At 56.7% G+C, this 27,830-nt stretch overlaps 2 protein-coding genes across 5 annotated transcripts in view; one reads left to right on the plus strand and one right to left on the minus strand.

The window, feature by feature from the left end:
* SLC5A10 (solute carrier family 5 member 10) overlaps nt 1-27,830 on the minus strand; it is a 41,630-nt gene that overhangs the window by 6,523 nt on the left and 7,277 nt on the right. For 2 of the 4 annotated variants that reach the window (XM_052772565.1, XM_052772567.1), the window contains exons 6-9: nt 25,910-26,015; nt 24,181-24,261; nt 20,278-20,483; nt 17,833-17,968 (exon numbers count right to left, since the gene is read on the minus strand). In XM_052772565.1, the coding sequence (XP_052628525.1) occupies nt 17,833-17,968; nt 20,278-20,483; nt 24,181-24,261; nt 25,910-26,015 (529 nt within the window). Of the gene's footprint in view, nt 1-4,609; nt 4,624-17,832; nt 17,969-20,277; nt 20,484-24,180; nt 24,262-25,909; nt 26,016-27,830 lie in introns of all 4 variants that reach the window. The other 2 variants (XM_052772564.1, XM_052772566.1) reach the window with 2 other exon arrangements.
* On the plus strand, nt 1,963-21,029 carry FAM83G (family with sequence similarity 83 member G). Its single transcript, XM_052772563.1, has 5 exons — nt 1,963-3,106; nt 9,840-10,007; nt 13,708-13,832; nt 14,654-16,100; nt 19,753-21,029. Exons 1-5 carry the CDS (start codon nt 2,612-2,614, stop codon nt 20,170-20,172), a joined length of 2,655 nt encoding a protein of 884 aa, XP_052628523.1. The 5' UTR covers nt 1,963-2,611; the 3' UTR covers nt 20,173-21,029.

A 27,830-nucleotide genomic window follows, 5' to 3' on the forward strand; every position in this document is an offset into this window, starting at 1 on the left:
TACACCACCGTGTAATAAATCATAAGCGCACACACCTCACTAAAGAGACCATAAATCTTGCACAATAAAAACAGAGCCGGGGCAGCTGGCGGCGGCTGAGGTGGGTACAACCGCAGCACGCTCCAGCCACGCCATGCACACCCACGCTTGATGCACCGGCCCTGATCCAGAGCATCTCCCAAGCTACCGGGGCTGGGCCACCCAAGTGGGGACAATGACTGCGGACGAGGTCCCAGAGCTCCCCCGTGGGTGCTGGCTGGGTGCTCGGCTCTGTCACGTTTGCTGTCCCAGGTGCAATTCCATCAGCAAAGGGGCCACCACCGCTTGCTCAGCAGGGCTGGGATTTCACCTAAAATACCTAGTTTTGCCTCCGGCACCCTCAGTCTCCACTGCACCCCTTGCTGCCCAGGCCATGGCGTGAAGGTGACGTCCCACCACTGGGAAATCCCCGCGAGGCTGGCACAGCCTTTCCGTAAAGTCATCAGCTCCATCTGAAACACCTCCTGAGCCGATATTCAGTGGGAGCCAAACACTTCGTTCCTCCCCATGTTCTGATCCCAACACACGGCAGTGACATCCCCGCATCCCTGTGTCCCCTGGCCCCGCTGCCACCTCCTGCACAGGACAGACCAGGGCCGGGCACAACCTGGCACACGATTTCACACTGGGAGACGGGCAGGAGGGTTGATTTTGCCAGCCTTTACCGTGCGCTCGCATAAATCCTTTTACTCCAATGCAAGGGGAGAAAAAGCCACCATTTCCCCATTACTGTAACTTAAAGCTGAGCGGGTGTCAGCTCAGCCTGCCACAGCCTGGCTTTGAGAAAGCTCCGCTGCAGTTTCTCCCCTTTCTGCACATTTCTGCCTCGTCTTTCCTTCCAAATCCTCCCTGGGTTTGGTGCTTCACAACACCACGAGCCCTGGCCGGGGGACGGGGCAGCCGGGACGCTGCATGGCCACCACCGTGTTTGCAGAGAGGAGCGCTTTGATGGCCGAGCACCCGGGCAGACGGGTGGCTTCGCCTCGGGAGCCTGACTCAAGCGGGGCTCTCATTTACACGGCTGCAAATCCAGATGAGCTGCACCAACGTGAGGGAGCGAGACACAGCCCCTGGCACTTTCCTTTTTTGCATCCGTGCAAGAGTCTGACCCCGATTCTTGAAATTCATCTTTATCTGAATTCCCAAGCAAAAAGCTCCAAGTTTCTGGCTTGTGAGCACCATCTGATGAATCCAGGGTGGGTTTTTTGACCATCTGCCATAGCAAGGTCTAGTGCCATGACCATGTCCATTCTGCAAACCCCACGCCAAAGCAGAGAAGAGTTTAGAATAGAATAGAATAGAATAGAATATTTCAGTTTGAAGGGACTTACAATGATCATCTAGTCCAACTGCCTGGCCAGTTCAGGCATATTATTAAGGGCATTGTCCAAATGCCTCTTAAACAGGCTTGGGGCATCGAGCACCTCTCTAGGAAGCCTGTTCCAGTGTTTGACCACCCTCGCAGTAAAGAAATGCTTCCTAAAGTCCAGTCTAAACCTCCCCTGGTGCAGCCTGGAACTTTATGGCAACTCCGACCCAGTGCTGCTCCCCGGACCCACCTGGGCTTTGAGGTCCCACACTAGCACAGAGGTCCTTGCGCTCGGCACAGGAGGAGTTAACCACGAAGCAGAGCTGCTTTCCTGGAAAATATTGGCTTACCAGCTGGCACACTGGGAGAGGGGGAGATTTCAGGGGAGAACCGGTTTGGGTTTTGGTTTTTTTTTTTTTAAAGACAAACACCCAAACCCCTCCCCAGCCGCCCACCAACCTCCTGCACCCACATGGTCCCGGGGGACTCTCGGTCCAGGACGGAGGTGTGAGGACGGCATCAGCCGAAAGAGTTAATGTGCGGGCAGGGCCGGGAATGTGTGAAGGCAGCATGTGACTGCAGGTGGGGCAGGGCGGAGTGATGAATCACTCTTTTGCTTTTCCTCTTTTCACTTCTTGCTGTTACCTGTCCGGCCCCAGCACTGCGCGCTGGCAGGAGCCCGAAATAATCGACCTGCCAGCCAGGGCGATGCAAAAGAGGCTGACGGAGACGTTCGCTGCCGTGAAACCCACCGGCTGACCCAGTTCTCCAGGAACGATAACGACGGACGGCATCTGGGCTGAGAAATCCTGCTTTTCTCCGTCCTTTATTAAGCCGATTTTTGGTTCATTTGTTTTCCACTTCTTATTTTATCCAGTATTATCGTTGTCTTGAAAGAGCGGAGGATGAGAACAGCGTGGAGCCGGAGGTAGAGGACCTTCCCGGTGGTGCACAGCCCCGTCACACAGCCCCGACCGTGGGAAGCTCCAGGTTTTCCTCGCCCGGAGCCCTCTCGCTGCACGGAGCAGGGAGCAAGCGAGAAACTCAATCCTCCTCCCCGGTGGAGAAGAGCTCCGGCGTGGCAGGAGCCGGCGGAGAAGGGAGCGGCAGGTTTCCCCAGCTGTGCATTGAGCCGGGAAGGACGAAGCAAAGCAAATTGTGTAAAGACTGGGGAATAATTAATTCCTTATTTATTGTTGATATCTGGTGCTCACTGGGGGTACAGAGCTCCCTTCGGAGAGCGTACCGGCGCGCGCGGTCACCATGGCTTTCTCCCAGGTGCAGTGCCTGGACGACAGCCACGTAAACTGGAGGTCCAGCGAGTCCAAGCCCGAGTTCTTCTACAGCGAGGAGCAACGCCTGGCCCTGGAGGCACTGGCCTCCCGTGGCCCCGACGCCTTCTATGAGGTCCTGAAGAAGGAGAACATCAGGGACTTCCTCTCCGAGCTGGAGCTAAAGAAGATCCTGGACACGCTGGAGACGTACGACCCCGGCTCCGAGTACATCCCGCGCCACGGCAGCAGCGCGGGGGAGAGCGAAGGCGATCGCAACAGCCAAGGGGACGAGCAGGACGTGGCTCCCTCCCTGGAGTACTGGCCCCAGAGGTCCGACCGCTCCATCCCCCAGCTGGACCTCGGCTGGCCCGAGACCATCGCCTACCGCGGGGTCACCCGTGCCACCGTCTACATGCAGCCGCCCATCGAAGGGCAAGCGCACATCAAGGAGGTGGTGCGGAAGATGATCTGCCAGGCTCAGAAGGTGAGGTGCGCCACGGGGACGGGGCAGGATTTGCCCCAGGCTGTCCTGCCGAGGACAGATCCGAAAGTCCTGCTCAGCCAGGCGATCCCTGTCCTGCGGGGAGGTCTGCCCAAGCAAAGGCACCGGGGTCAAGTGTTTGGGTTTTTCCATGTGCAGTCAGCGTAATCAATATTTGGGGATCAGATTTCGCTGATCAGAAGATGCTCTTAGCCTGGCCCAGCAGTCCTTGGGAGCAATGCGACCCTTCCCATCATCCGTACGACAGCATCATTAATCCCAGGGTCCCTACAGGGCTGCAGGAAAAACCACCGGGGAGAAAAATGGGTTGAGCTGCTTCCCAGCTGTGAGCCCACGGTCCCAGGCACCCGCAATCATTATTCCCAGAGCCCTGTGTGACTGCATGTGGCAACACGCAGGAACCAGAGGAGCCAAACTCAGCCCTGCGGCAAAGCAGCCAAAGCCGCCGGTCCGGCACTGACGTATACGAGGGTCAAGTTTGGCCCGAGATTGCTGCGGTGCTCCCAGCTGGCCTCATCCTGGCTTTAAGAGGAAAACAAGGAGCTGGTGTGCAGGACAAGGCTGGGGAGATGCCGAGGGGATTTGGGTTGAAGCTTGTCCTCCCTGTGGCATCAAAGCAAGGAGCAGGGAGTTGGGGTGCATGAGCGATGGCGTCAGGCTGGTGTCACGGGCAGGAGGACCAGGGAAGGAGGGAGATGATGGCACGCGTTGAAGGCCAGCGGTGGTGGGCAGAGGTTGCTGGTATTTCCCAGTGACCAGGTCCCCGCTGGGAAGCGCGGAAGAGGTCGGTACCTGCTAGTTTTGCAGTGCTTTGAAGCCCTTCGAGCTCTGTGCATCCGCTCCCTTGAGAAATCCAGCTCCGAGGGAGGAACATCCCGACCCTGGGGATGCTCCAGCAGGAAAATGGGGAGACCCTGCCAGGGTGGCTATGGAGCAGGGGGAGACAGGCTAGGAAGTGTCGGGTCCACCAGGCTCCAGAGACCCCCGTGCCGGGCCCAGGGACGGTGCTGGGGTTCGCAGATCCTGGCAGGAGAGAGGGAAGCCTGGTGGCACGCAGCCGTCAGAGCTTCTCCAGGACCAGAGGGCCGGGGGTCTGAGCACGAAGAGCCCCAGCTCAGGCAGGAAAACTGATCTCCTGATGCATCCGAGGCAGCCGGTTCACAGGGACAGCTGATGCAGGGGATCAGGGATGCTCCGCTGTGGACAGGACCCATCTCTGGCCTCTGTCACCTTGGGGTGCTGGGGCAGGACTTGCCCCAGCAGCAAAAGTCGAGGTGACCTGTCCTTACCTGTGACATTTTCCCCACCGAAGGACTTTGCAGTGAGGGCAAAGGGAAGGGAGGGTTGAAGTCCCATGGGATGGAGGATGGGAGAACTCCCCCGCTACAAGTAATGCCTCATCTTCGGGTCTTTCCAGCTGCGTCTGACCCAGGCTTGCAGCTCCTGCCTGGCTTAGCTTACTCACCGCTTCCCGCCTGCCCCCACATAAACGGCATCTCCTGAGTCATCCTACCACCCTCCTCTGGCTCAGCAGAGCCGGGCGGTTGAGTCAGGCAGCTGCCAGGCCCTCCTGCCTGCACCATCCCCACCTCTCCTTGGAGCCTCTCCAAGCCGCAGGGACATGGCCACGGTCGACGCTGCCGTGCTTGTCACCGGTACCTTGATGCCCCCGTGAGCAGGGCTGGGCTCTGCCTCCTTGTCCAGGTGGTCCCCACCGGTGGGATGAGATGTGGTGACACCACTGGTGACATGCAGGAGCCTGCTTGGAGCTTATGGCACCCCAGGAAACGTAGAGATGGGTGCGTGCTTCAAACCTGCAGTCTGCAGGGTCTGGGGATGGCAGGAGTTACGGGGTCTGACAAGTGGGGTTCTTCCAGAGGTCTCGCACCCTGTACAGGAGGATCGCAGTTACTGCAGCTGGACCCAGATGCCCGCTGGTGTGGGTGCTCCTAAGCGTGGGGACGCTGGGCTAGACCACCCTCCTCTGCACCCGGAGATTTCAGCCAAGGCTTAAGGTCTTCACAGCAGCTCGGAGGTGAAAGGGTTTGGCTGAGGAAGCCGAGAGCGGACAGAGGGATGGTCCGGCTGCCACCCCATGAGATGTCACGTAGGCTGGCCACGTGCCCTGTCCTTCCTGCGGTGTCCCTTGGGCCACCCTGTGGAGATCCCTGCGGAATTGTCCCAGCCCACCGGGCAGCGGCAGTGCTCTTCATCCTCCTGCGAAGGAGCACAGGCTTGGGAGAGCTTCAGTACTGCATCCCAGCGGATGACCCTTGCTCCCGCCACTGTCAGAGACACTCGGTCTGCAACGCTCCCAGATGCCGAACACCAAACACCTCCACGCAGGTCGCTGTCTCGTGGCCAGAAGAGCAAAGTTCACCTGACAGACAGCCTGGCTGAGGAAAGTTCAGAGCCCACGTGAGCGCTGCTGACACGGGGTAGGCTCACGGCGGCTTAGAGCTGGGGCGAGGAAGCCAAGAGCTGAGATGTGAGGCCCCTTTGATGGTGCAGATGAACCTATTTGCTTGCAGGAACAAGGCCAAACGCTGCTGAGTTCAGAGCCTCTGCTTTGCTCTGCAGAGAGGCAAATGCAGGCGAGCCAGAGCAGGGGATGCAAATGATCCCCTCCTCTTTCTGGGAATAAATAGGAGAGAAGAGAGGCAGGATCCTGTCGCCACGTCCCTGCTCTCCCAGCAAATCCCTATCTTTGTGGCAACAAACGGAGGTGGTCAGGGACATGGTGCACCACTGGACTTCACCCTGGAGACCTTCACCAGGTCCAGCTGTGGCACGGCCATCTCTCCCTCGATGTGGATCCCCACGGGCTGCAAAGCTCACAGGATGGGTAGGGAGGAAGATCTCCCTCCTCTCTTCTTCCCTAGATTTTAGCTCTTATCTGACCAGAAACTACAGCAGGCTGAAAACACTGACCTTGGCCAAAAGCCACCGGAGACAGCAGTGAGTCTGAGCTCCTCTCTGCACTTGAGGTTCCAGGTTGGGGTTGTGGTGATATAATTACCCTGAGCAACTTCCAGCAAAGGTTGGGAGGCCCTATTAATTACTGTTTACAAAACCTTCTGCCATTCCTGGATGAAAGGGTCGACAGGGGAGAGCAATTATTAATGTTACTTGTCCCACCTCTCCCTCATCCCAACACGCTTCCTCTAATTGTGCCTTGGTGCCTGCCTAATTTATTAAATGCCCACGTGGTATGCCCCAAAAGTCATTATCTGATGATTCAGAGTGAGCTAATAAAGAGCTGTAATTTCCTCTATAAAACATGATCCTGCAGTTTACGCGCTCATCAAAGCTGTTCAGAAGAATTCCAACATCATTTGCCCAGTGTCCAAGGGGATGCAATGCTCACAGCTCCTCGGGATGTTGGGACCCAGCACCTGTACATCTGCTGCATCCAATGGACCTTGGCAGCTCCTGGGATGCTGGGAAGAAAACCATCACCCGCTTGGGCGCTGGGAGCATCTGGCTGTAGATTTGGGGCTGCTCTTCTCCGCACCCTCCAGATGAATGGCAAAGGGATGGCAAAGCTTCCTGGGATGACGCAGCGGCAAAGGGGCTTTGGGAAGAAGTGCGGCTCTCCTGCTGCCAGGGACCTTCCCAGCACGGAGCATGCAGGGCACTGAGCGCTGCCCTGGTAGAGGTGATGGGGACAAGGGTGCCAAGCTCGCTCTCCGCAGCAGGATGGCACGGTTTGCTCCAGACACTCCCATTCCTTGGGATGGGAAGCAAATACCGCACAGGATTTCACTTCTCTGGAGCAGACAGACCTCCATTCTTTGCAGATTAAACCCTGTACCTGGGTTTGGCATAGGCCTAACCGGTCCCAACCGACGTTCGAGTGTGGGCAGCCCAGCAGCAGACTTTGCCCCTGCGGTCCCTGGACTGTCACCACATTGGGAGCACTGCCAGCGCCATCCTCACTCTCCTAGCCCATTTTGTGCCAGGGCGGCACGTTGGCACGCTGGCATGAGATACCAGTGACAAACCGAGGCCAAGCCTGTCCTGCAGGCAAGACGCGGCAGGGAGGGAAGCAGAAGCGCTGAGCAGCGACAGGATGCACCAGCCAAGCAGGAGGAATCGGGTTGAAAATGTGGGTGAGACCTGGGCTGCCTCACTACTACCTGAGCCAGGCACCCTGGGCAACTGCCTGCAGTGCACTGCCTGCTCACCATCCCCACGCAAGCGGTGCTTGGGATGGGGGACGTCACCGTGCCCTGCCCACGTCCCTGCAAAGCACCTTCCCATCTTCAGAGTCATAGCAGTGAGCCAAGGCCTTGGGAATGCCAGGACCGCAGTGGGAAAATGCCCTTTTCCTCCCAAAATGAAGGCCAATACTATTCTCATCCCCAGTTTATAAGCCCTCAGCTTCCCCTGGAGAAAATGCAGCACACAGGCAAAGTGACATGACCACGGCTGCAGGGAGCATCGGTATCAGAGACAGGAGAAAAGCATCTGCCAGCAAACCCACCTCCTCGCCCGGGGAGACGCCATCCCAGCTCAGGTGCCCCTCACCCAGGACTCGCAGCAGACAGCACAGCTCCTCCCCAGTTACTTGCTGTAAATGGAAAAGCCAAGCCCTAAGCTTTAAGAGTAGCTTTGAACCTGTCCCACTTTACATCGTTGGCAAGACAAGTGCAGCCCTCACTGGGCAACCTATGCAAAGCAGTCGCCTGGTTTTCTGCCTCAGTTTCCCCACCAGGACAAGGAGGACGTGCGAAACACACGAGCAGATGCACAAAGGAGTGAGGATTTATCCTTTCATGGCAAAGCTTGTTGAGAGGCTGTGGGGTGAGGATAAAAGGGAATTCAGTTAAAATCGAGTGGCAGAGCTGTAAAGTCGCCTCTCGCTCGGCTTACTGGCACCTCCCGAAACGCTTGTGTGTGGCTGGGCTTAGGGAGGTCGGGGCAGCATCAGAGACGGCGCGGGCTGGGGCTCCCCACGCAGCTTTGCTCCTCACCCCATCGCCTGCAGAAAAGGAAGGGAAGAGCCAGCAGTGTCATAATGCACGATCCTCTTCCTAATTAGACCTCTCCACCTCCTGTGACACAAAACTAATTAAAAGGCAGCTTGGTGCTTTGAGAGCCCCGGACTGGACGTGCCTGAGTGTGCAAGCTCCCAGCGCCACCCTGATCCCTTCCCTCCTGAGGGAGGAGCATCCCAGGGTCTCCCTGTGTCACCCCACAGCGAGCACGTTCCCATGCTGGTGTCCCCCCCAGCTCGGCCACACGCCGTGTCCAGCAAAGCCCTCCTGGAAGGGCGAAGGGCTGAGAGCACCCATCTCCCCCTGACCCAGGGCACCTTCCAGGAACAGCCCCAGAGATGGGGGCACCGATGGATTTCCAAGCATGGGACGATGACAGTGCCAGTGCCCAGATGACAAGCCGCTTTCCTGCGTAGCTGTTGCCACCCTGTGCGGGATGAGGGGAGGCAGACACGGCTGTGGGACTGCGCTGCCCGTTTGCTACCCCAGGGATTGCATCAAGAGGCTCAGCTGGGCTGTAGGCACCGCTGCTGCTCACCGTTGCATCATGGGCGATGCAATCTCCAGGAAAGCAAAATCCACAGGCATGGAGTGAACTTTGGTGCTTAGGCAGCCATCCAAGCAAAAATCCCAGCACGGCTGGACGCGGCGCAGATACGTATTCCTATCACACGCGGGACTTGCCCCAGCAGCAAACGCCCTGGGTAAAAAGGCAGCTCCGGTTTGCAAAGAACGGTGACGTTGCCATGTGCCAAACCTTACTGTCACTGCACGGGGTGCTGGCACCATGGTCCCAGCTCCGCTCCGCTTTCGTACAGCCTGGGAGAAAGGAGGGATGCTGCGCAGCAGGAGCAACACCCCGAGCACCCAGCAGGCTCCCGGCCACGCAAGGGCTGGGCAGCGAGACCAAAAGGGACGTCAGCAGCCCTGATAACAGAACGACCGCCTGCCCCTGGTGCTCTGCTCTGGCCTCACAGTAGAGAGCTAACCTTGAACCCAACCCCATCGCTGCTAGCAGCAGCCTGGGCTTGGAAGAGCAGCCGGTTGCAGGCACTGGGAGCTGCAAACTCCTGGCTGCTTTTAAGCAACCTCATCAGCTCGCACCCAGGCCTGTTTTTTAAAAGGTATTAAAAGTTATTTCAGCCCCTGAATACACCTCAGGGGTATCCAGATACTTTCTACCAAGCTTAGAGTCACCTTTAGCTGTTTTTTATACGGTTTCTGTCAGCACAAGCATGCATGATAACCCCAGAGACAGCAACCACCCCCTGCAACGTGCCCTCGGACAGAGCGACACATTATTGCTTCGCAGGTTTCTGGTGCTCCCCGCGATGGGGCCGCAGGCAGTGCCGATAGCAAAGGAACACCAAACTTCTCAACCCGAAACTGGACTCTGAAACTTGTGGAGCTTGTGAAAGGTAATAAAGTTAGATACACCCTCAGAAATCAATTTTTCACAAGTGTATTATGCTACAGGACACCGCCAGAGACCAAACCTCCTGTAGTGACAGCAGAGGAATGGGACTGGGGACTCCTCCTTTCCACCCTCAGGCTGGCTGGAGCCAAGGGGGGAGCCTGGGTTCCCCCCACACCAAATCCCGACCTCCTAGAGACAGAGCACGTTGCTTCAGCTCTCACAAAACAATCGCCAGCTATATCTTGGGGCTGTCACACGGCCATGCTACCCAGACTCATCTCTCTTCTCCCCTCTCCAGGTCATCGCAGTGGTCATGGACATGTTCACCGATGTAGACATCTTCAAGGACCTCCTGGATGCGGGCTTCAAGAGGAAAGTGGGAGTCTACATCATTTTGGATGAGACCAACGTGAAGCACTTCCTTCAGATGTGCGAGCGAGCGCAGATGCACGCCGGACACTTGAAGGTAAGGATGGCCCGAAAGGGCTGCGGCTGGGTAACCTCCTCCGATGCAGGGAGATAATCAGAGTTATCAGCCCTGCTCCCTCCTGTCTTGAGGGGATCATAACCCCCAAACTTTGGGCAGTGCTAGCTGAGTTTAGTCCATCTGTCCTGTAGCCAAATCTGAAGGTGATGCCCAAATCCAGGAGCAGCAGGATGGAGGGGAATGGATGAGAGATGGGGACGTGGATTTCCACCCAGCAAAGCTGGATGCAGAAAGCCCGGGGGGCTGCTGGTACCCAGCCGGAGCTGGCTTCGGGGCAGTGGGGTGTTCAGGGAGCTGCAGCCCCACAAGGGTGGGCACGACTCGAGCAGGGCACTGCAAAGCCCAGGGCAAACCTACGTGCTCAGTTCGTCCTGGTGAACAAGCCGGCAAGAGAGAAGGCACGAGAGGCAGACGCTCTGCCAGGGCCAGATCCGCGCCATCACCAGCCCCATGCCTGCTCCTGCCCCAGGGGCAGGACCGGCAGGAGCAGCCGCCGGCCGGTTCTCTTTGCTTTCGGGCTTTCCCTCAAGTCCAAGGCTGGAATTAAAAAACTCGATTTTCCCCTTTTCTGGAGCCTCCGCCCCAGCACGGAGCCGGGAGCGAAGCAGAGAGGCACCCACGCTGCCCGCGGCCCTGGCAGCTGCCAAGGATGCCCTCACCGCTCTCGCCCGCACCGGGCAGCACACCAGTGGCACCGATTTGCCCGCACACGCCGCGTTCAGCCGGCCCCGGAGGTGCTGGCGGCTGCACGTGACATCGCTCCTGTGCACGAATCCTGTTTGAAACGAGGGAAAATAAAGCAGCACGGGCGATGCGTGGCAACACGGGGACTCGGTCCCCAGCCCAAAGTGCCCTGAACCCTTTACACATCCCTGTGCGTGCAGGGGGTACAGAGAAAATCACCTGGCACGGTGTTTGTGCAAAAGCAGAGGAAGACAAAGAGGCAGAGGAGAGGGCAGGGAGTTATAGCAGCCTCAGCAGCAGCGGGAGCGGGGACCCTCGCTCCAGCCACAGGACAGAGTCCCAGGCTCTTGTTTGGGCACAACGTTTCCCATCGCCAGCATCAGATGCAAACACGCCGGAGCAGCCCAGCGGTTTCACTTCGGGGCTTGCAGACACCCCTCTCCTGGCTGTTCTTCACCCGCCGGCTGCGAGCGGCTCGGCCTCGCCTGTTGCTTGGCAGAAAAGCGATGTTTCTGCGCCTGACGTCACCCGGCCCCGCGCGCTGGCTGCCAAATGGCTGGCGGGAAGGCCCATGCCTGGGCAAGCTCGCCAAATTTGCTTACGGTGAGGGCGAACCCCCCCCGGCTGAGCAGAAACACGTAGGAGCCACGACACCTTCACGCCAGGCTGGAGCGGGACCGGGATATGGGGAGGGGGGGAACTCGGGGACCCCCAGCCCGGGAAGCCAAAAGCACTAGCCGGCCGAGCCTCACGCCTTCCCCAGCCACCGAGCCCGCCGGCCCTGCTTAATTGCTGCTCGCAACAATTAAAGCAGACTCAGCTGAGCTTTACCCGCATCCAAACTCCCTGGAGAGTCTGGTATCCTGCAGATTGCTGCTGCTCCGAGACCAGAAAAGCCAGAGCTGACGCACGCTGGTGTTTTAATGCATTAGCAGCCCGGTGGCAGGACTGGAAAAGCAGGAGAACATCTGCAGAGCTCGGCAAATGTCTAGAAGTTGGGATTTGCCACATATTACAGCCAATTTGCTGGCATGGGATGCAGCAGGGCAGGAGGCTGTGAGGAAACTAGGGCAGTGTCTGGGAGCTGCTTCGTAAGCCAGGAGATGCTAACAAAACATACGTCGTTATCTGGGTGCCTTCTGCGCTTCACAATTAGCAAGCTGGCTTGGGCAAGGCGGTCGCTTCGTTGAGCAACGGCGAGTGCTTGGGGAGTGATTCACCCCGTCCCGGGCTCGGCAGCCGGCCATCGCGCTGGGCGCTCGCTCGCTGCGCGCTCGTTTTGGGAGAGATTAAATAAACAGATCTTATTTAACAGCAGCGATACGCCGGGAGCGAGGAGGAAGGGAAAGGTAACCTGCACCTTGCTTCTGGGGAGCTTTGTTCCCCTGGGTGTTACCTGAGGAAAACCCACGGCTGCTTTGTGTCTTTGTGCAAAAGTTTGGCTCTGAGCGGGAGAGACTGATGCCCTGGGAGAGCTGCGAGCCCGGGATGCCCAGGCTGGTGATGGGCAGAGGGCTCAGCCTTGGGTGCAAGTGTTACCCAGCAGCCGGCTACTGTGCAACCCAGGCACTACCACTCTCTCAGCAGCCCCATGTGTAGGGATAACATAGGACAGGGATGGGAATTTCCACCCCAACCTGCTTGCCAGCCAGCCCCCAGCACCCCCAGTGCTGCCCGCTGCCGGACACTGGGGTGCTCAGCATCGGTTTCACCCCAGCCACACCAGGCAAAAAGGTGAACGCTAGAAAAAAACTCAAATGCACAAAAAAAACCAACCAAAACCCAAACTTCTCCACTCACTGTGTAAAACTTCCCTGGAAACCCAGTCAGGAAAGTCTTTACTTTTGCATCATGCTAAAACCAGTGTTGAATCACCGCCCCTCCTGCCGGGTACACGGGAGCAGACCAGGGGTACCCAAGCTCAGCTTGCACCCGGGGTTAGGGCTGTGCCAGGTCATGGTCTACAGGGAGAGAGCAGAGCCCAGGGAAGCAGATAAGGAAGGCTGGAGGTGGGGAAGACAAAGACTTTTGGTGGGTTGTTTTTTTTTTTTTAAAAAAAAAACCACCACACAACAAAAAACAACCATGGAGGGCATGACCTAGTGACGACACAGTGCCTTTAGCAATGGCATTACCAACATCCCAGCAGGAACAGGAGGAATGCAGGTGCTTTCATAAGAACATATTTTCTCCCCACCCAAGGGAGACCATTTACAGTGAAAGATGCTATCTGCTCAGCTGCAAAAATATGCTGGTGCTCTCCACAGAGATGCACAGAGACACAAGCCAGACTGAAGTTAAAAAACATTTTCTCAGAGCCAGGGCTGTCCCTCTGTGCCCAGGCTCCCTGGGGAGAGGACACCCCACTCCCCAGCCACCTCCGCAAGGACCTGCATGTCCTTTTTGGCCCATGTCTCCAAGTTTCATTTCCTGGGGGTGAAAAGATGTTGCCCCACTGACTTTTCTTTTCCCCGCCCACCCCTAAAAACAGGGCTAAATGCTCAGATTTAGGAGCATAGCAAGGGGGGAGCCTGGTGGAGGACAAGCCCACTGCCATCGGGTCCGCGTGCGGTGTCCTAGGCTCACCACCTCTCCCTAAAACCCCTTGTACATCTCCCGCTGCGGTGGAGGTGAAAAATCACCTCTCCCCTGGTGGCATTTGCATAGATCACAGGAGATGGAAAGCATTTGGCAGCACTGTCCCACACTGCTCGCCCACGGACGCAGGCAGCGTCGAGTTCAAGAGGTAGAAAACACTGTCCAACACTCGGGCAAAGCAGGAAATTCTTGACTCCGTTGTTTGCTGCGTGGCCTCGGGCAAGTTATTTTATCTTCCCATCGCTGTGGCCATCTCTAAGCTGGCCGTGAAGAGTGTTTCCCAGTCCTCGGAGGGGCTGTGGAGCATCCACAGGGGCATCGATGGAGGGGTGAACGATGCTCTGAAGACCAGCCCTTTGCTTCTGCTCCCACTCATGCCTCTGCCTTTGCTTTGCAGAACCTGCGAGTCCGGAGCACGGGGGGGACAGAGTTTTTCACACGCTCGGCCACAAAGTTCAAAGGGGCTTTGGCCCAGAAGTTCATGTTTGTGGATGGGGACCGGGCCATGTGCGGATCCTACAGGTAATCAGCGGCGTCTCCTCTTGCCCACTCCATGGAGGTGTTGGTCAAAGGACCGATGTGGACCCACGTGGTCCAAGTCCTGGTCCCTGGCCCAGCATGGCCCCAGGACCCCATCCCAGACTTGCTCCCCTCCTCCTAAACTGGGAGATGATTTTGCAAGGCCAGCCTGAGATTTGGAGTGGGACCCAAGGGGTCCTCACCACCCCACAGCCAGGTCTAGGACACCCCTCCTTCCCGGAGGTGGTGGGACACAACAAGTGCTTCTGCCAATGGATGTGACGAGCACAAGGAAGGACAAAAGCACCAAACCGCAGCCAGCCCTAGCTCTCACGTTGACCTCAGCTTTTCCAGTTAAACATTTCCTACCCAAAGTATTTTCCAATTTGTCCAAATGAAAACTTAGTTTGGTACAAATAGATCAGTCTCAGTAAGCTTTTCAGCTCTAAAAGACAAGTTTCATAAACATGGAACTGAAACCTTTCCTACTTTCTGGCCACAACAAAAACCACATCCATTTATGAGTCGCTTTTCTTAACTAACCCAAACTGAGAAAGGCAAAGTAGCCAACACTAAAGTGAAAAACTAACTGGCCCACAGCAAATGTCTTTTATTTTTACTTCAAGTTCCAGTGTGCTCAAGACTTCAATCCTTCATTCTAATTTGGGATGAGAGCTATTTCTTCCATCTCATTATTATTAATGTTTACAGTGAGATCATGTCCCTGCTAGCACCATCAATCCCCCAGGGAAAGCCAGGGTTTGGGAGAGGCGTGTTATTTACCAGCGAGTGCTCAGAGAGTTTCCAATGTGTTTCTGTTCCAGCTTCACCTGGTCTGCTGCGAGGACAGACCGAAACGTCATCACGGTCCTCTCGGGCCAAGTGGTGGAGGCGTTCGACAAGCAGTTCCAGGAGCTCTACCTCATGTCCAAGGGGGTGAGCCTCAAGTCCATCTCCATGGGTGAAGAGCCTGAACCCGAGCCCGTAACACTGCCCTCCGTCGTGCCGGTGACCCCCGCCAACGCCGTGGTGAAGAAGCTGATAAACCCTAAATACGCCCTGGTGAAGGCCAAGAGCGCTGACCAGATCAGCAAGACTTCATCCGAGAACCAGGACAAAAACCAGAAGACAGACAACAAAGGCAAAGCCCTGCCCGAGGGCCAGGTGGGTGACAGGCACGGCGATGTGGCGGACCTCTCCCTGCTCATCCACCCCGGCCTCCTGAATCTGGAGAAAGCCAACATGTTTGACTATCTGCCCACTTGGGTCGAGCCTGACCCTGAGCCTGGGAGCGAAGTCTTGGGCTACATCAACATTATTGACCCCAAGATAAAGAACGTGAAGCTCTCGCAGATGAACCGCATCAAAGTCTGCGACGTCTCCCAGGCCAGCGCCCAGCACCGGCAGATGCTGAAGAACAGGGAGATGGAGGCCAAGAAAAACTCAGACAGAGAGCCACTTCTGGTGTCCCCTTGCCAAAGACAGACCCCACAGACCCCCATGGAAGCTCCTGCAGTCCCTGCTACCAGCCCCATCGAAGGTGCCAGCTGGACAACGAAGCAAGCAGGAACGTTTGCTGCTTCACCATTGGGCCACCGCTTGAAGCCACCGGAGGAGACACTGGAGGACATCAAGCCCCCAGTTCCAAAGCCAAGGACCATCCCTGTTGGTGTCCTCATGACCAAAGTCATTACGCCCTGCGACAGCGGCACTGCCCCGGAGGGTGACACACAGCCACTGCTGGCCGACCACGTGGGTGTAAAGCAGGAACCGGAGGAGAACCCCAACAGAGCTTCAATGGACACCTGCCATCTCCAGCCAGACCGGCTGGTGGCAGGACCACAGGAGGACAAAGGGCCTCCCTGTGCCCACAACGGGCTGGGAGAAGAGGAGGAGGAGGAGGAAGAGGAGTACATCACTCTCAGTGACCAGGAGAGCTACTCCAGCAGCTCTGCTGACCACAGCTACCGCCGCTCCAACGCCTCCTCCATCTCAGACGAGTACTTGGAGGTGAGGGATCGCTACGGGCCGCTCCGGCGAACCAACTCGGACGTCACTCACAACGGGGAGATCCTTCCCATGCAGAGGAAGCTCAGTGACCCTCACATCAGCCGGGGGACCTTCCTCAGCCCCCTGGGGAGCCTCCCATCCCTCAAGCATGTCCGTGTGGAGGACATGATGAAGAGAAGGAGCAATGCTGTGGAGATTAGATGCGTGCTGCCCCGCACCATCCTGGATGGCAACAGCTCCTACCCCAGCAGCGCCGCGCAGGTAGGAGTTTTTGCTATAACCTTCCCTATTTTTCTCCACCCTACAAAGGTTGCAAACCTGGAGGTGACCCAGCCAGCTCAGCCAAGGCGTGGTGTCATCCCTAGCTTTGGTGTCGCGTCCTAGATGCTGAGATCAGACTTCCCATAGGGGAGAATAACGCCCTACACACGGCGATGGTAGGAGTCACCCAAGAGGTGCTCTTGGTCAGGAAGGTGGTGGCCATGCCACAGCTCTTGGTGTCCGAGAGTGCAATGGGAACGGCTCGTAAAGGGGAGGTTTTCAGGAATTAAAGGTTATCCCATGGCATCAGGCTGTGGGACAGAGCCCAGCAGCTCCAGGCACAGCCGTACGGAGCTGTACGGGCTCCATCTCACAGCCCATCAGCAGTGGCATCATGCCCAGCCAGGGACAGACTGTGCGTGCAGGCGTGTCCTTCTCAGGCTTGTTTTCTAGCTCCTTGCAAAGGTGATTAGCATCAAAGTAAAAGCATTCGGACACATAATTAAGCAGAGCAAGACAGCAGAGAAACAGGGACAGCAACCTCTGTGGGCGAGCATTGCAGTCAGCAGCTTCACGGCTGATCCACGAGTGATGCCAGACCTTGTCACCGCACCAGGATGCATGACAGCACCCTGCTGCAAGACCACAGGGTGCACACCAGCATCCCCGCTGCTGGAGCACGGGGTGCACGCCAGCATCCCCGCCACGACAGGAGCATCACCCCATCCAGGCAGGGGGATCACAGGGTCAATCTCCTATTTCCAGCCAGGCGCTGCAGCCTCTTACACTACTACCAAGCATTTTGGTTCCTCAAGGCTCCCAACCCCCTGTTTTTGAGGCATTCAAACCCCTGGGGCTAAATCAGCAGCTAAAATCACTGAAGCCACCTGAGGTTATCCCAGCCGAGCATCTAATCTGTATTTACAGGGAATTAAATTTACTAGCCCAGAGTCCACTTGCTTCTCCCTTCCCAGCCAGTGGCACAGAGCTCAGAGCAGGGTTTTAATCCTCGCACATCAACTATCCCCTTGCACCCTGCAGAGCCAAGCAGGGCAAGGAGCACCAAGCCCTTTGATGCTCTGTGACCCAGGTCCCGGGTGCCACCTTGCTCAGAGTGGCCGGGTATGTTGGTGTTCCTGCAATAACTTGTTCCGGCCCTTTGATGAAAGGCAGATAATTAACACACCATCAGGGTTAGGAAAGCCAGCGCTCAGCTGATGGAAATGTGCAGAGAATAATTTCTCCCATGTGTAAAAATAATAAACCAAAGCAGTCCTCAATTAACTCTCTAGAAACCTCAAATCCAACAGGAATCGCCATCAACACCCACCAAATATTTTTATTCTGGGTCCCCATTTCTTATGTGCTGGCCCGTAGCCCAGTGTAGCCCAAAACGCAGGCGGAGGCTCACTCGGGGCAAACATCATGTTTTCCATCACATTGAGAACACAGCAGCCAAGTTATCCCTGGAGCATTGCCTTGCCTAAATTCATGCAACCCTGCTCACACCCGGCTGCACGGTTAATAGAGTACAGTAGCGTTGGCCGATGCACGGCAGGTACAAGGAGAGCACCGGGCACACTCAGGTCCTCTCCTGTCCCTCTCCCTCATGCAGACCCTCCAGGTCTGTGCAGAGCAGAGGTTTCCAGACAAGCCCGTCTCCCATTCATCACTTAGTGACAGGCAAAATACCCACCCTGCCAGCTCCGCATCCGCATGGCGAGGCCCTTACCTGGGTACAGGACCCTGCTGATCATCCCCGGCATGATGATAACGAACAAGGGCAGCATCTTCAGGTAGCTGGCCAAGATGGAGCCGGCCTTGGCGTGACTCAGGCTCTTAGCAGAGAGCGACCGCTGGACGATGACCTGTGGGAGAGCCGGGCAGGACGGCTGAGCAGCCACCAATGCCTCCTATTCCACATCAGCCTCCTCCTTGCCAAACTGCATCCCAAGCATCTCCAAACGCTGGAGCCACTGGGCATCAGGCCCAAACGCAGTGAAGATGTGTACCCAACCCACGGGCTGGGTTTCTCTCCAGACCAGCAGCGGGTCGGTGTTATGCCATAGCACCACAAAACCCCAGTACGACCACAGCAGCACATTCTCCTGCCAGTATTAACCATTCCCCACCACCATCCTCTTCCCTCTTGCCCCTTCTTTTCCACCTCCTCCCCAAAAAGTGCCCACAATGAAATGGACACTAAGTCCATCCTCTTCCTACCACAACTCCACCACCCACACTGCTCAAACCATCACGCCTCAAAACTCTGGCCAAGCCATGTCCATCCACAATACAGCCAGCCCTTGGGCTTTGAGGCAAGCTCTCTTAAACAGGCAACTCCATAGGAAATGCTGACTTTAAAAGAGCTCAGACTCTCCCCAAAGGCTTACAGAGAAGTGCTCAGCACCCACCAGGATTCGGCCACTCCTGAGCAAGCACTGGCTCATGCCGCTGGTGCCGGTTCCTGGGGTGGGATGCTCGGGGAAGCCGTGGTTTAACTTATGCCCGAGAGCCAGAGCATGTCAGGACCCTCAGGACCCACCACCCAGCTCAGGCACCATGTGCACCACATCAGGCACATGATGACCTTGCAGGGAGAGGAGCTAAATCACCCTTAGTCCTTCTCACCCAAAGACATCTCAGACCTTAGCACTGATTTTAAGCAATCTAGTTAAATCAATCTATCATTACCTAAGCTAAACTGCTTTAACGCAGCCCTCCCGGTCAAAGCGGGAGGTGTCTACTCAAGGACCAGAGAGACCATTGGGACATTGGGACTAAATGACTGAACACCGAGATGATGCCAACAGCACGGTGGAGATGGGGTGCTGGCGGCACGGCGGGGGTCACGGCAGAGGCAGGGCAGTTCGGTGCAGCCGGCTCTGCAGCCTCCCAGCCCCGGCTCGTCCTGCCATCAGCACCTGCGCTCGCTAGATCCAATCTCACCCAGGTAACGTCTGCACAGGGTGCAATCACACCTCCAGATTGCTGCGCAGACACGCCCGGAGAGGAAGATAAATATCTGGTGACCACAGCCATGCGTTAAGGCCTTACTCAGTCCAGAATTAAGATTAATGGTGCTCAGACCCGATCCAAACGTGTCTCTCAACCCAGCTAATCAGAGCCACCCCCGCAGTGGTGTTGCAGCTCACTGTTGTCTCCTGATCCCACCTCCTCTCCCAACCCTCCATCCTTTCATCTAATCTTGGTAGCCACCTAATCCCACAGGTTGGGTCTGGATGACTGAATGCTCTCTGGGCCTGAAACGAGCGCTTAGATGATTAAGATGGGCGTTCGGGCTGCTGCTGGAGAGAAGGTGTTGAGATGCCGCTGGCGTCCTTGGTCCTGGATCTCCAGGCAGCGGTGACTTGGCTCAGGACAGCCTCCGGGCTGCTGAGACACTGCGAGGTGCAGGACAGTGTGTTGCCAGAGCAAGAAATCAGAGGAGCAGCAATAGTTAAGACTTGAGGCAGTTTTGAGCTGCCACCGGTCTCAGAAGAATTTGGGCAAGGGAGTACACCAAGTGGCAGAGGGATTTGTCCATGAGGACCAAGTCCGTGGCACAAGCGTGGGAAGGTGTGTCCTTGCAGGGGAACAGCATCCTTACAACAGCAGTAGCTCATCTCTTTCTCTGCTTTTTAACAAACAGGGGACGCACATCTACCGCTACCGACCCAGGAACCCCGCAGGCAGAGAACAAGGCAAGGAGGTCTCCTGCTCCCCGACACAAGAGAAACCCTCCGGGGCCACCAAATACAGAGGGGATGGAGTCGAACCCAAAAAGACCATTGCAGGCAGCCAGCCCTACTGGCAGAGCAAAGCCTTCAGCCCCAGCAAGCCCACGCAGCCCGGCCACCTCTCACCAAGCAACACCAGAGCATCAAGCAAACGCTTAACCTCCTTGCCGGAAAGCCAGAAGACAACCGAGGAGATGAGGACACCCCTTGGCATCCCGCTCTCCAAACTGTCCCAGTCCAAGCACCTCAAGAACAGGGTTGCGGGAGCCCCGGGTGCTTCTATTGACTCCAAAAAGAAGCCCCCCGAGACCACCAGCCAGAAGGACCACTAGGTGCTGATGCAGGTGGACTTCCAGGGCGAGAGCAGTAGTAGAGCGTGCCTGGACCTCAGGCAACGCCGTGTTACATGGGGCAGGGGGATTCTTGTTTACATTTACCTGGTCGGTGCACCAGTACCACGTGGCCATGATAGACAGCCCGAAAGTCATCCCGGTCCAGGGCAGATCTCCAGAGACTGGGTCTCGGAAGAGGTGCATTGCATCGGCTCTGGGCAGGTGGCAGGTAGTGTTGGGAACAATCTTGGATGGCACGGCTTTTAAATAGGCCTCTTCCAGATTGGGGTAACCTCCGATCTCATTAAAAGCTGGAAAGCATCATTGGAGGAGGCTGGTTAGTCGAGCAAAACCCAGTGGCCCATGAGATCAGCTGGCAAAACGCTCGCCAACTCATTAACTCAGAAGTGTTGCCCAGAGAGGAAGGGCTTGTTTGTGATCGATCATGTTTTATTCTAGTTATTTAAGAGACTTCTATCAGCATTTTGCACAGCAGGTCCCATTACAGTCTGCCCTCCCTTTGGAGGGTGACCTGTGTCCTGGGACAAAGGCTCCTCAAGGGACCCACCTCTTTTGACCTTGTACTGTAAAAGCAACCTGTTTATTAAAGCTCCCCAGTCCCAGAGCAGGGGAAACTCACCTAGGACTATTAAAATGAAAGATTAGGTAGCCTTTGACTTGATATACTACAGTTCAAGGTGCCTTGGCACAAGTGTCCGGCCAAAAGTTTTCTACCCCTCTGAGCATTTCCCTAGTAGCCCCCATGCGGCTCCACCCCCAAACCTCCAGCAACCAGTGAAAAAAAAAAAAAAAAAAAAAATCCCAAACAAAAAAAACCCCAAACAAACAAAAAAAAAACCAAACAAAAAAGACCTTCACTGCATTTTTCCTAGGAAATGGGATCCAAGGTCTGGGTCTTAGCCTGAGCCCTGCTGAGGAGCACATGCCATGAACAAGCCCTAGCAAGCGAGCCTCCGAGCCCTTGGCAGCTGCCTTGGTGCTCCTCCTGCCCGTACCGCAGCCGGCAGCCCCCGGCAGCAGCTGCCAACCAGCCCGGGGCTCTGCCCTGGCCCCCCACTGCTTCCCTGCTCCTGGGAACGCTCCTTGCAGCTCCCCTCGTACCTCCAGCAAGAAAATTTTGGAGCCAGAGGCATTGTTTTTCAGAGGAGGGAGGGATGGGAGGCACCCGCCCCGCTCCCCCCATGAGCAGCGGCCACCCACGCAGCGGCCGTGGAGGAGATAAGCAGGGAGGTGCGTTGGCACCTCCATACCCACGGCAGCTGCTGATGCTCGGGAGAAGAGAGGAGGCTCCAGGGCCTCCGTGGGTCTCGTGGAGGGGAGACTCAAAGCAAGACTTCCGAGCATCCCTGGGTGGCTTTCCCCCAGTGTGGTCCAGCTGTCACATCCTGCATCCCTTCTGCCCCCGTCCATGAGCTGCGGTCCGGACCCTCAGCTTGGCCCCCTCCATCACAGCAGCGTGGGGTGAGAACGTGCTCCTGAGAAGCTGCCATCCTGCAGGACAGTGTCCACGAGTGCTGCTGTCTTTAGACCAAGAGCAAATCCCTCAGGCGTTGGGTGCTGGACACTGGGATTGCCATCAAGTGCCAGCTTAAGCAAATCCCAATTTCCAAAACACCCGTCCTGCTCTGTTCCCTCCCACCCGAGGACAGCCCTCTCCCTGCAGCCCTGCCATTTCCATCACCAACCTGCAGCCCTGTCCCCATCCCAGGGCATCCCCCTGACCTGAGGCTTTTGGGGAGTTTGCAAAGGGGCATCATCCACCTTGCCCCCCTGCCATTTGCAAACCGGCCCCTGTATTTCACGGGGAGTCAGCATTTGTAAGCTTCTCCTGCCCTTGTGCAAGCAGCCCTGGCCCCCCTCCAGCGCTTGGTTTATCCAGGCACTGGCTACTCCCAAGCTTTGCATGGGTGTTGGGCACCAACAAAGGCTCTCCAGAGGCAGAGGACGAGTGCTGAAAGCAGAGATTCGCGCCCGGGGGTGTGGGCCTGCTCCCTTCCCAAAGGTGTTCGCCGGCAAGTCACGACACCTACGCCTGCTGAGACAGAAGAGCGGAGCAAAAACCTCAGGGCAGCTGGAGCTTAGCCTGCAGATGCCAGGCTGCAGCCTGCGGGCTCCGGCAGGATTAACATCCCTGCGGTGAATGCCAAATAGGATGCAGGATGGCACAGTGTCTGTTATCCACGATGCTGGAGACTAGCAGAGCCACCACCGGCACCACCACTCACTGAAACAGCCACCGAGCTCTCTGTTAAGCAAAGTGATTTGTCTACAACCCCTCGGTCTTGCACCCGCTTGTTATCTGACTCTGCCCAGCATCACACCCAAGAAGATTTGCACAACCCTCCTGCTCTCCCTTGGGAGATGCAACCTTGAAGCCAAGCAATATGTTTTTTCGTCCCTTCAGCAGCAGCAGGGGAGATAATGGTCCAGGTAGAGCGGACCCGGAGTGATCACAGCTTAGCAGATGAGCATTAGCATCACCGTTGCAGCTGTCATGGTCTGAAGATACGAACAAGGTCAAGCATGGAGCGTATCCTTCATTAGATGAGCTTGACAAGAGCTGGAGAAAACCCAGCACCCTTGAGGCATACCAATCTCCAGGTCCTGAGGTCTCCCAAGACCTGAGGAAAAAAAATTGTGTGACCAGCAGCTTGTCTTTTGGCTCCCCTGGATCAGTCCCTCTCCCAAGCACCCTCACCTCCCTGCACACACCATGCCACGCTTGCAGGTTGGCAAAGCCAAAAAAAGCTGGGCTCTGCAGTCTCCGGAGGGGATTTTCCAGACCTTGCCTACCTGCCCTCCTAGTCTGGCTCTGAGTTGCTGCACCCAGCCAAGCCTACCAGACACAAGCCGCAGAGAGCCCCATGGCCAACTACAGCTTCAGACAATGATCAGCAACATCCAAGCACCTCATCTAACGCAAAGGCTGCGGCTGCCGCTCAGATCTGCTTGGACAGGCAGCGTGCTCCTCTGCCCGGCGCAGCTCCTTGCTTCTGCTGGGTTAGTTAGTGTTATTGTCACTTCTCCAGGAAGTATCTGTCCTTTCATTTGGTTTTTGTAAATATATCTTGCTGCGTACAGGGCTCGCCCAGGAGCAAGCTCTGCTTTTGCACAGGGGAGCAGCCGCGGGACCGGGCTGCCTGCAGGTTTGGAGCTGTTCCCACCTCCACAGCAGAGCTCCTGTGCGACACTGGGTCAAAGCCTTTCCTACCTGCCCGCCTAAGCAGACTTCTTCAGGAGATGGTGGAAATCATCTCAGGAGTGCCTCTGGAAATCGTCCTCTGTAGTTAAACGCCTGCCTTTGAAGCTGGGACCTGACTTTTTGCCTCCTACTCCTCAGGGCCAAGAGCCCCGATGGCAGAACAAGGCTGATGAAAGCTCCCAGCCTTGCAAGGGTACTCTGCGGTTAAAAGTACGGAGACACAACAGTGCTGAGTGTTCAGAAAGGACTGGTGATAAACCCTGCTCACTCCAACCAGGAGGAAGGCACGGCACCGTGCTCTGCATCCCCAGGCAAACCCCTGCAGCGGTGCCTCATACCGGCACCACCTTCTGCCATGCATGTCCCCGTGCAGTGGGATCCTGTCTGAAGACCCCACCGCAACGCTGCTGCAAGTTTCCCGGAGCAAAACTGGAAACGCTGCTTTGCTGTCAAATGCTTGATCAGTCTCTCGGAGCGCATGGACTAGAGGCAAACATGCAGAGCAGCGATGACCACGGGAGGGTCACCAGTGCTGGGGACAGCCCCACATGGGACACCAGGGGGATGCTTCACGGCATCTTCACCCAGAGGAAAGGCATGTAGGGGAAGCAGAGGGGACACAGGGGGACCACAGACTTTCTTTAGGCGATTGCTATGGGCCAAAGTCCTGCTGGGCATCTTGGCCACCGAATTGCTCAGACTGTCTTCTTATTTATTTCCAAGACTGCCCGAGTGGGGAGAGATGGTCCCCCTGAAAGGAGGATCTGTGCTGTCCCAGCTCTTACCTTTCACCGCCAGCACGATGGCTCCGAGGACCATGATGAGCGTCTGCAGCGCATCGGTGTAGATGACGGCCGCCAACCCCCCTGCACGAGAGCGATGCACAGCGTCGGGAGCGCTGCCAGCTTCGGGCTCAGCTCGGTCATGAAGTCCCAATAAAGCTGCCCGCGCTCGCGGGGACGTGCCTGTCACCTGCCTTGTCCTGCCGACGCTGCGGTGATGGGGGGCTGCAAGTGGGAGCGTGAAGGGGGAACAGCTCCTCGGTGGGTCTGGTGTCGAGGGGCCACAGCACCCCCCGCAGATGGGGTGGGGGGAGCAGCCGATAACCGCGGGGGCTGCAATCTCAGCTGGGGCACAGAAGGGGAGCCGAGGGGTGGCAGGAGGGGAGGGATGCAGCCCCACGTCCCCATGCAGTTGGGAGGATGCCGGCCAGCCCCAGCCCTGGCTCTTCGGATGCTCTAGCAAGCTGATGGCATTCAGGATGATCTCATCATTCATCCCACCTCTCCCTAACATCATACCGGCTCTCCCCTTCGTACATCCCTCAGCTCTCCTCCCAACCCTACGGTTTTATTTTTCCAGCACCTGATGCTTAGCGGGGTCCCCCTTGGCCATCCAGCCAGCAGCATTTCTCCCTTTCCATCCCAAGCTCTCCCTCCGGACCTGTTGCAAACCCAGGACCTGCTTACCTAGCCAGAAAACAATTACTCAGCACACCAAAAAAAAGTATTAAAAAGTAGCGGAGCTAGAGAAAATGGGTCAAAAATTGAACCAGTTTCAACCCCAGTCACCTAGTCACATCCCGGGAATTCAGGGCTGCACCCTCCCCAGCCATGACTGGGATTTGGAGAGATGTTCTCAGGATCAGGGTGATGCAATGATCACACCCTCTGCCTGAGCTCACGCTGAAATGCCTTACTTCACAACAAGCCTTGTGGGCAGGAAAAAAACTGAGATGGGATTTGCTTAAAACCAAAGCCTTGCAAAATCCACCATGTTTCAGATATACTTAAACTGTTTCCCGTTTTGATGGCTGGGACGAGATAGTGAGGGAGAATTTACTGCCGGGTGTCTCCACTGGCACTACCAGGGAAGGGAACGTCCCAGCCAAAATAATAACCGAAAGGGCTGGCAGGGATACACGGTCCTGCGGTCCAAGAGAGGGACTGCAAGCCCGAAACCCACAATTTCCAACTCCAGCTCCAAACCCTCATCTCCTCTGGATCACAGAAGAACCGTATGGATTGACAGTGCACAAAAATAGCTGGTCCCACAACAGGGAAGCATGGGCAAGAAATATTCCCGAAAGCTTTCCAGAGGAAGGGCAGCAAGTTGCATTGCAGGCAGGGCAAGTGGGAAGGAAATGAGTTGGGTAAAGGGCTCTCAGGTTGTAGATTCTATAGTAATAGTCCTGTAATAGGAGAAGCCCTGATTATTGCTGTTACAAATAGGTACACACAAAAGAAAGCATTTAACTACATGATGGAGGAGGAGTTATTACAAATGAAAAGCCATAATGACAAAGGAGGGGTCATGCATCGAGTCATTGCCTGAGCTGATGCTCAGATAGTGGCTGGATAGGGCAGGGAATATGAACCCCATTAGTATAAATCCTCAAAGACCTTCCAGGAGCAAAAAAAAAAAAAAAAAAAAAATAGAATAAAAACAGGAGTGTAAGTGGTGTGGTTCAACCAAAGAAGAAAGATTGAGGCCAGCAGATGCTGAGCAACCTACCCGCAATGGTGTAGAGCCCCGTGACCACCAGCATCAGGACGGTGGAGAGGTAAAGGTCCCAGCCCAGGCAGACTTGCACGAAGAGGGCACCCGAGTACAGGTCCGTCTGTGCGTGGAAGAAGAAACACAGGGGCTGGGATGGGTGACATTCACTTGTCTAGACAGCACCCAAGGGCTGTTGCAAGAGCAGCACGGCAGGGAAACGGTCAACACTGCGGGTACAGCAAGGACATTGTACTGCACGTGCCAGGAGGACACATCCTGAAGCCAGTGCTGAAGCCCGGGGTCCCACGTGGGTGGCCGTGTCACCTCTGCAGATGGGTGTCACAGGCCACCTTCCCCCAAAGAGCAGGGCAAACAGCTCCAGCAGTCACTTGCAACTGGGCTCAGCTGGATGCAGACACTGGGATGTAAGGGTCAGAAATGGGATGCCTTGGGGCATCAGTGCTGCCGCAGCCTTTGAGAGCAAAGCGTGGAATTAGAGATACTCAGCCCGTTACAGGATCACACCCTGACCTGAGCTACCTCCTTGCTGCCCCAAGTACCTCCAGTTCCTTCCACCGATGGCAGTGCCCTGCTCTCCAGGTGGCATCTCACCATGCTTTCTGCAGAGCCCTGGAGACGGGGCACCTGGTACCAACCGAGGGGCTGTGCTCCCCCAGAACACCAGCACCCTTGGGTGCTCCCTGGAGGCAGCCCAAGCCACCCCCCCAGCCCAGCACACCCGTGCTGTTTCTGCACCCCAACAGCCCCTGCGGGGCCGATGCACGGGGGCGGCTGTAGCTGGTATTTCACGTTCTGCTTGGCAGGATTCGCCGTCCTGGCACCCGTGCTGCCTACAAGGAGGCTGCCAAGGACCAGCTCCCCCCTCCCCAGCTGCAGCAAAACGGTCCGGGCCGTCAGACCGGTCAGGAGGGCGGCAGCGAGCCTAAAAATGCTGCTGGGGGCAAGAGGGGATCTCCTCCCAGGTGCAGGGAGTTTTGAAGGTGCTCGCTGGTACCTGCAATGCCTTTAGTGATGGATGGGGCAGCTCTGCGCCACGTCGCTTGAGCCATTTAGCGGTGCTCAGGTGGGTGCTAGTGGGGCAGAGCAAGGTGCTGCCCTGCTCCCTGGGGGCTGCAGCAGCATTTCAACCTTTGCAGCCACTCCACAGTGAGGAGCACACGTGGGCAGCCCCAGCATAGAGCGCAAGACCCCCAGGATTGCCATTCCTGAGCCTTGCCCCAGCAACAAGACACCTCTTGCTGAGCATCTCTGGGGAAAAATATCTCCTCCTGGTTTTGCACAGATGGGGAAACCAAGGCATGGGCAAGTGGCAGAAGTTGCTCTCAGCCCCGACGGAGAAGCAGCAGCCCAGGGGTCCTGCGCCCCAGCATGGACCAGCACAAATGCATCCTCCAACACGTTCCCTGACCTTTGCAGCCCCCCGGCAAACCCCCTGGAAGAGGTTTGGGGCTTCTGCTTGGCCACAGAAAGACAGACCGACTCCACGTCCAACACGCTGTCTCCACCAGCCCCAGCATCTCCTGCGCCCACGTCACGTCCCACAGGGATGCCAGGAGTGTGCCTCTGCCCAGAGGAGCGTGCGCAGGCCTGCAGCTCACTCAGCTGCCAAACTCCCTCGAGATGATTGACATCCCAAAAGTGACCACTGTTTCCCGCCTGTGGGAGAGCTGGACCCACACAAGGAGGTCGGGTCATGGTCTCGTGGGAATGTAATGTAAAGCAGAGACTCAGAGGGAGCTGGGGGACCTCCTCCAACAAAAGCACTGATGCCGTGGGAGCAAAGGACCAGGCGCAGCAGGCAGTGCCCATGCTACCACCAAGTCTCCACCCACAGCTGAGATCCAGCCATCCCCAGCGCTCAGCTGGGGTATCTTCACAAAGACCTTGTTTGGAGAAGGAAACGAGGCCAGAAGAG

Source organism: Harpia harpyja, chromosome 21 (genome assembly GCF_026419915.1).
Source record: "Harpia harpyja isolate bHarHar1 chromosome 21, bHarHar1 primary haplotype, whole genome shotgun sequence".
NCBI lineage: Eukaryota > Metazoa > Chordata > Aves > Accipitriformes > Accipitridae > Harpia > Harpia harpyja.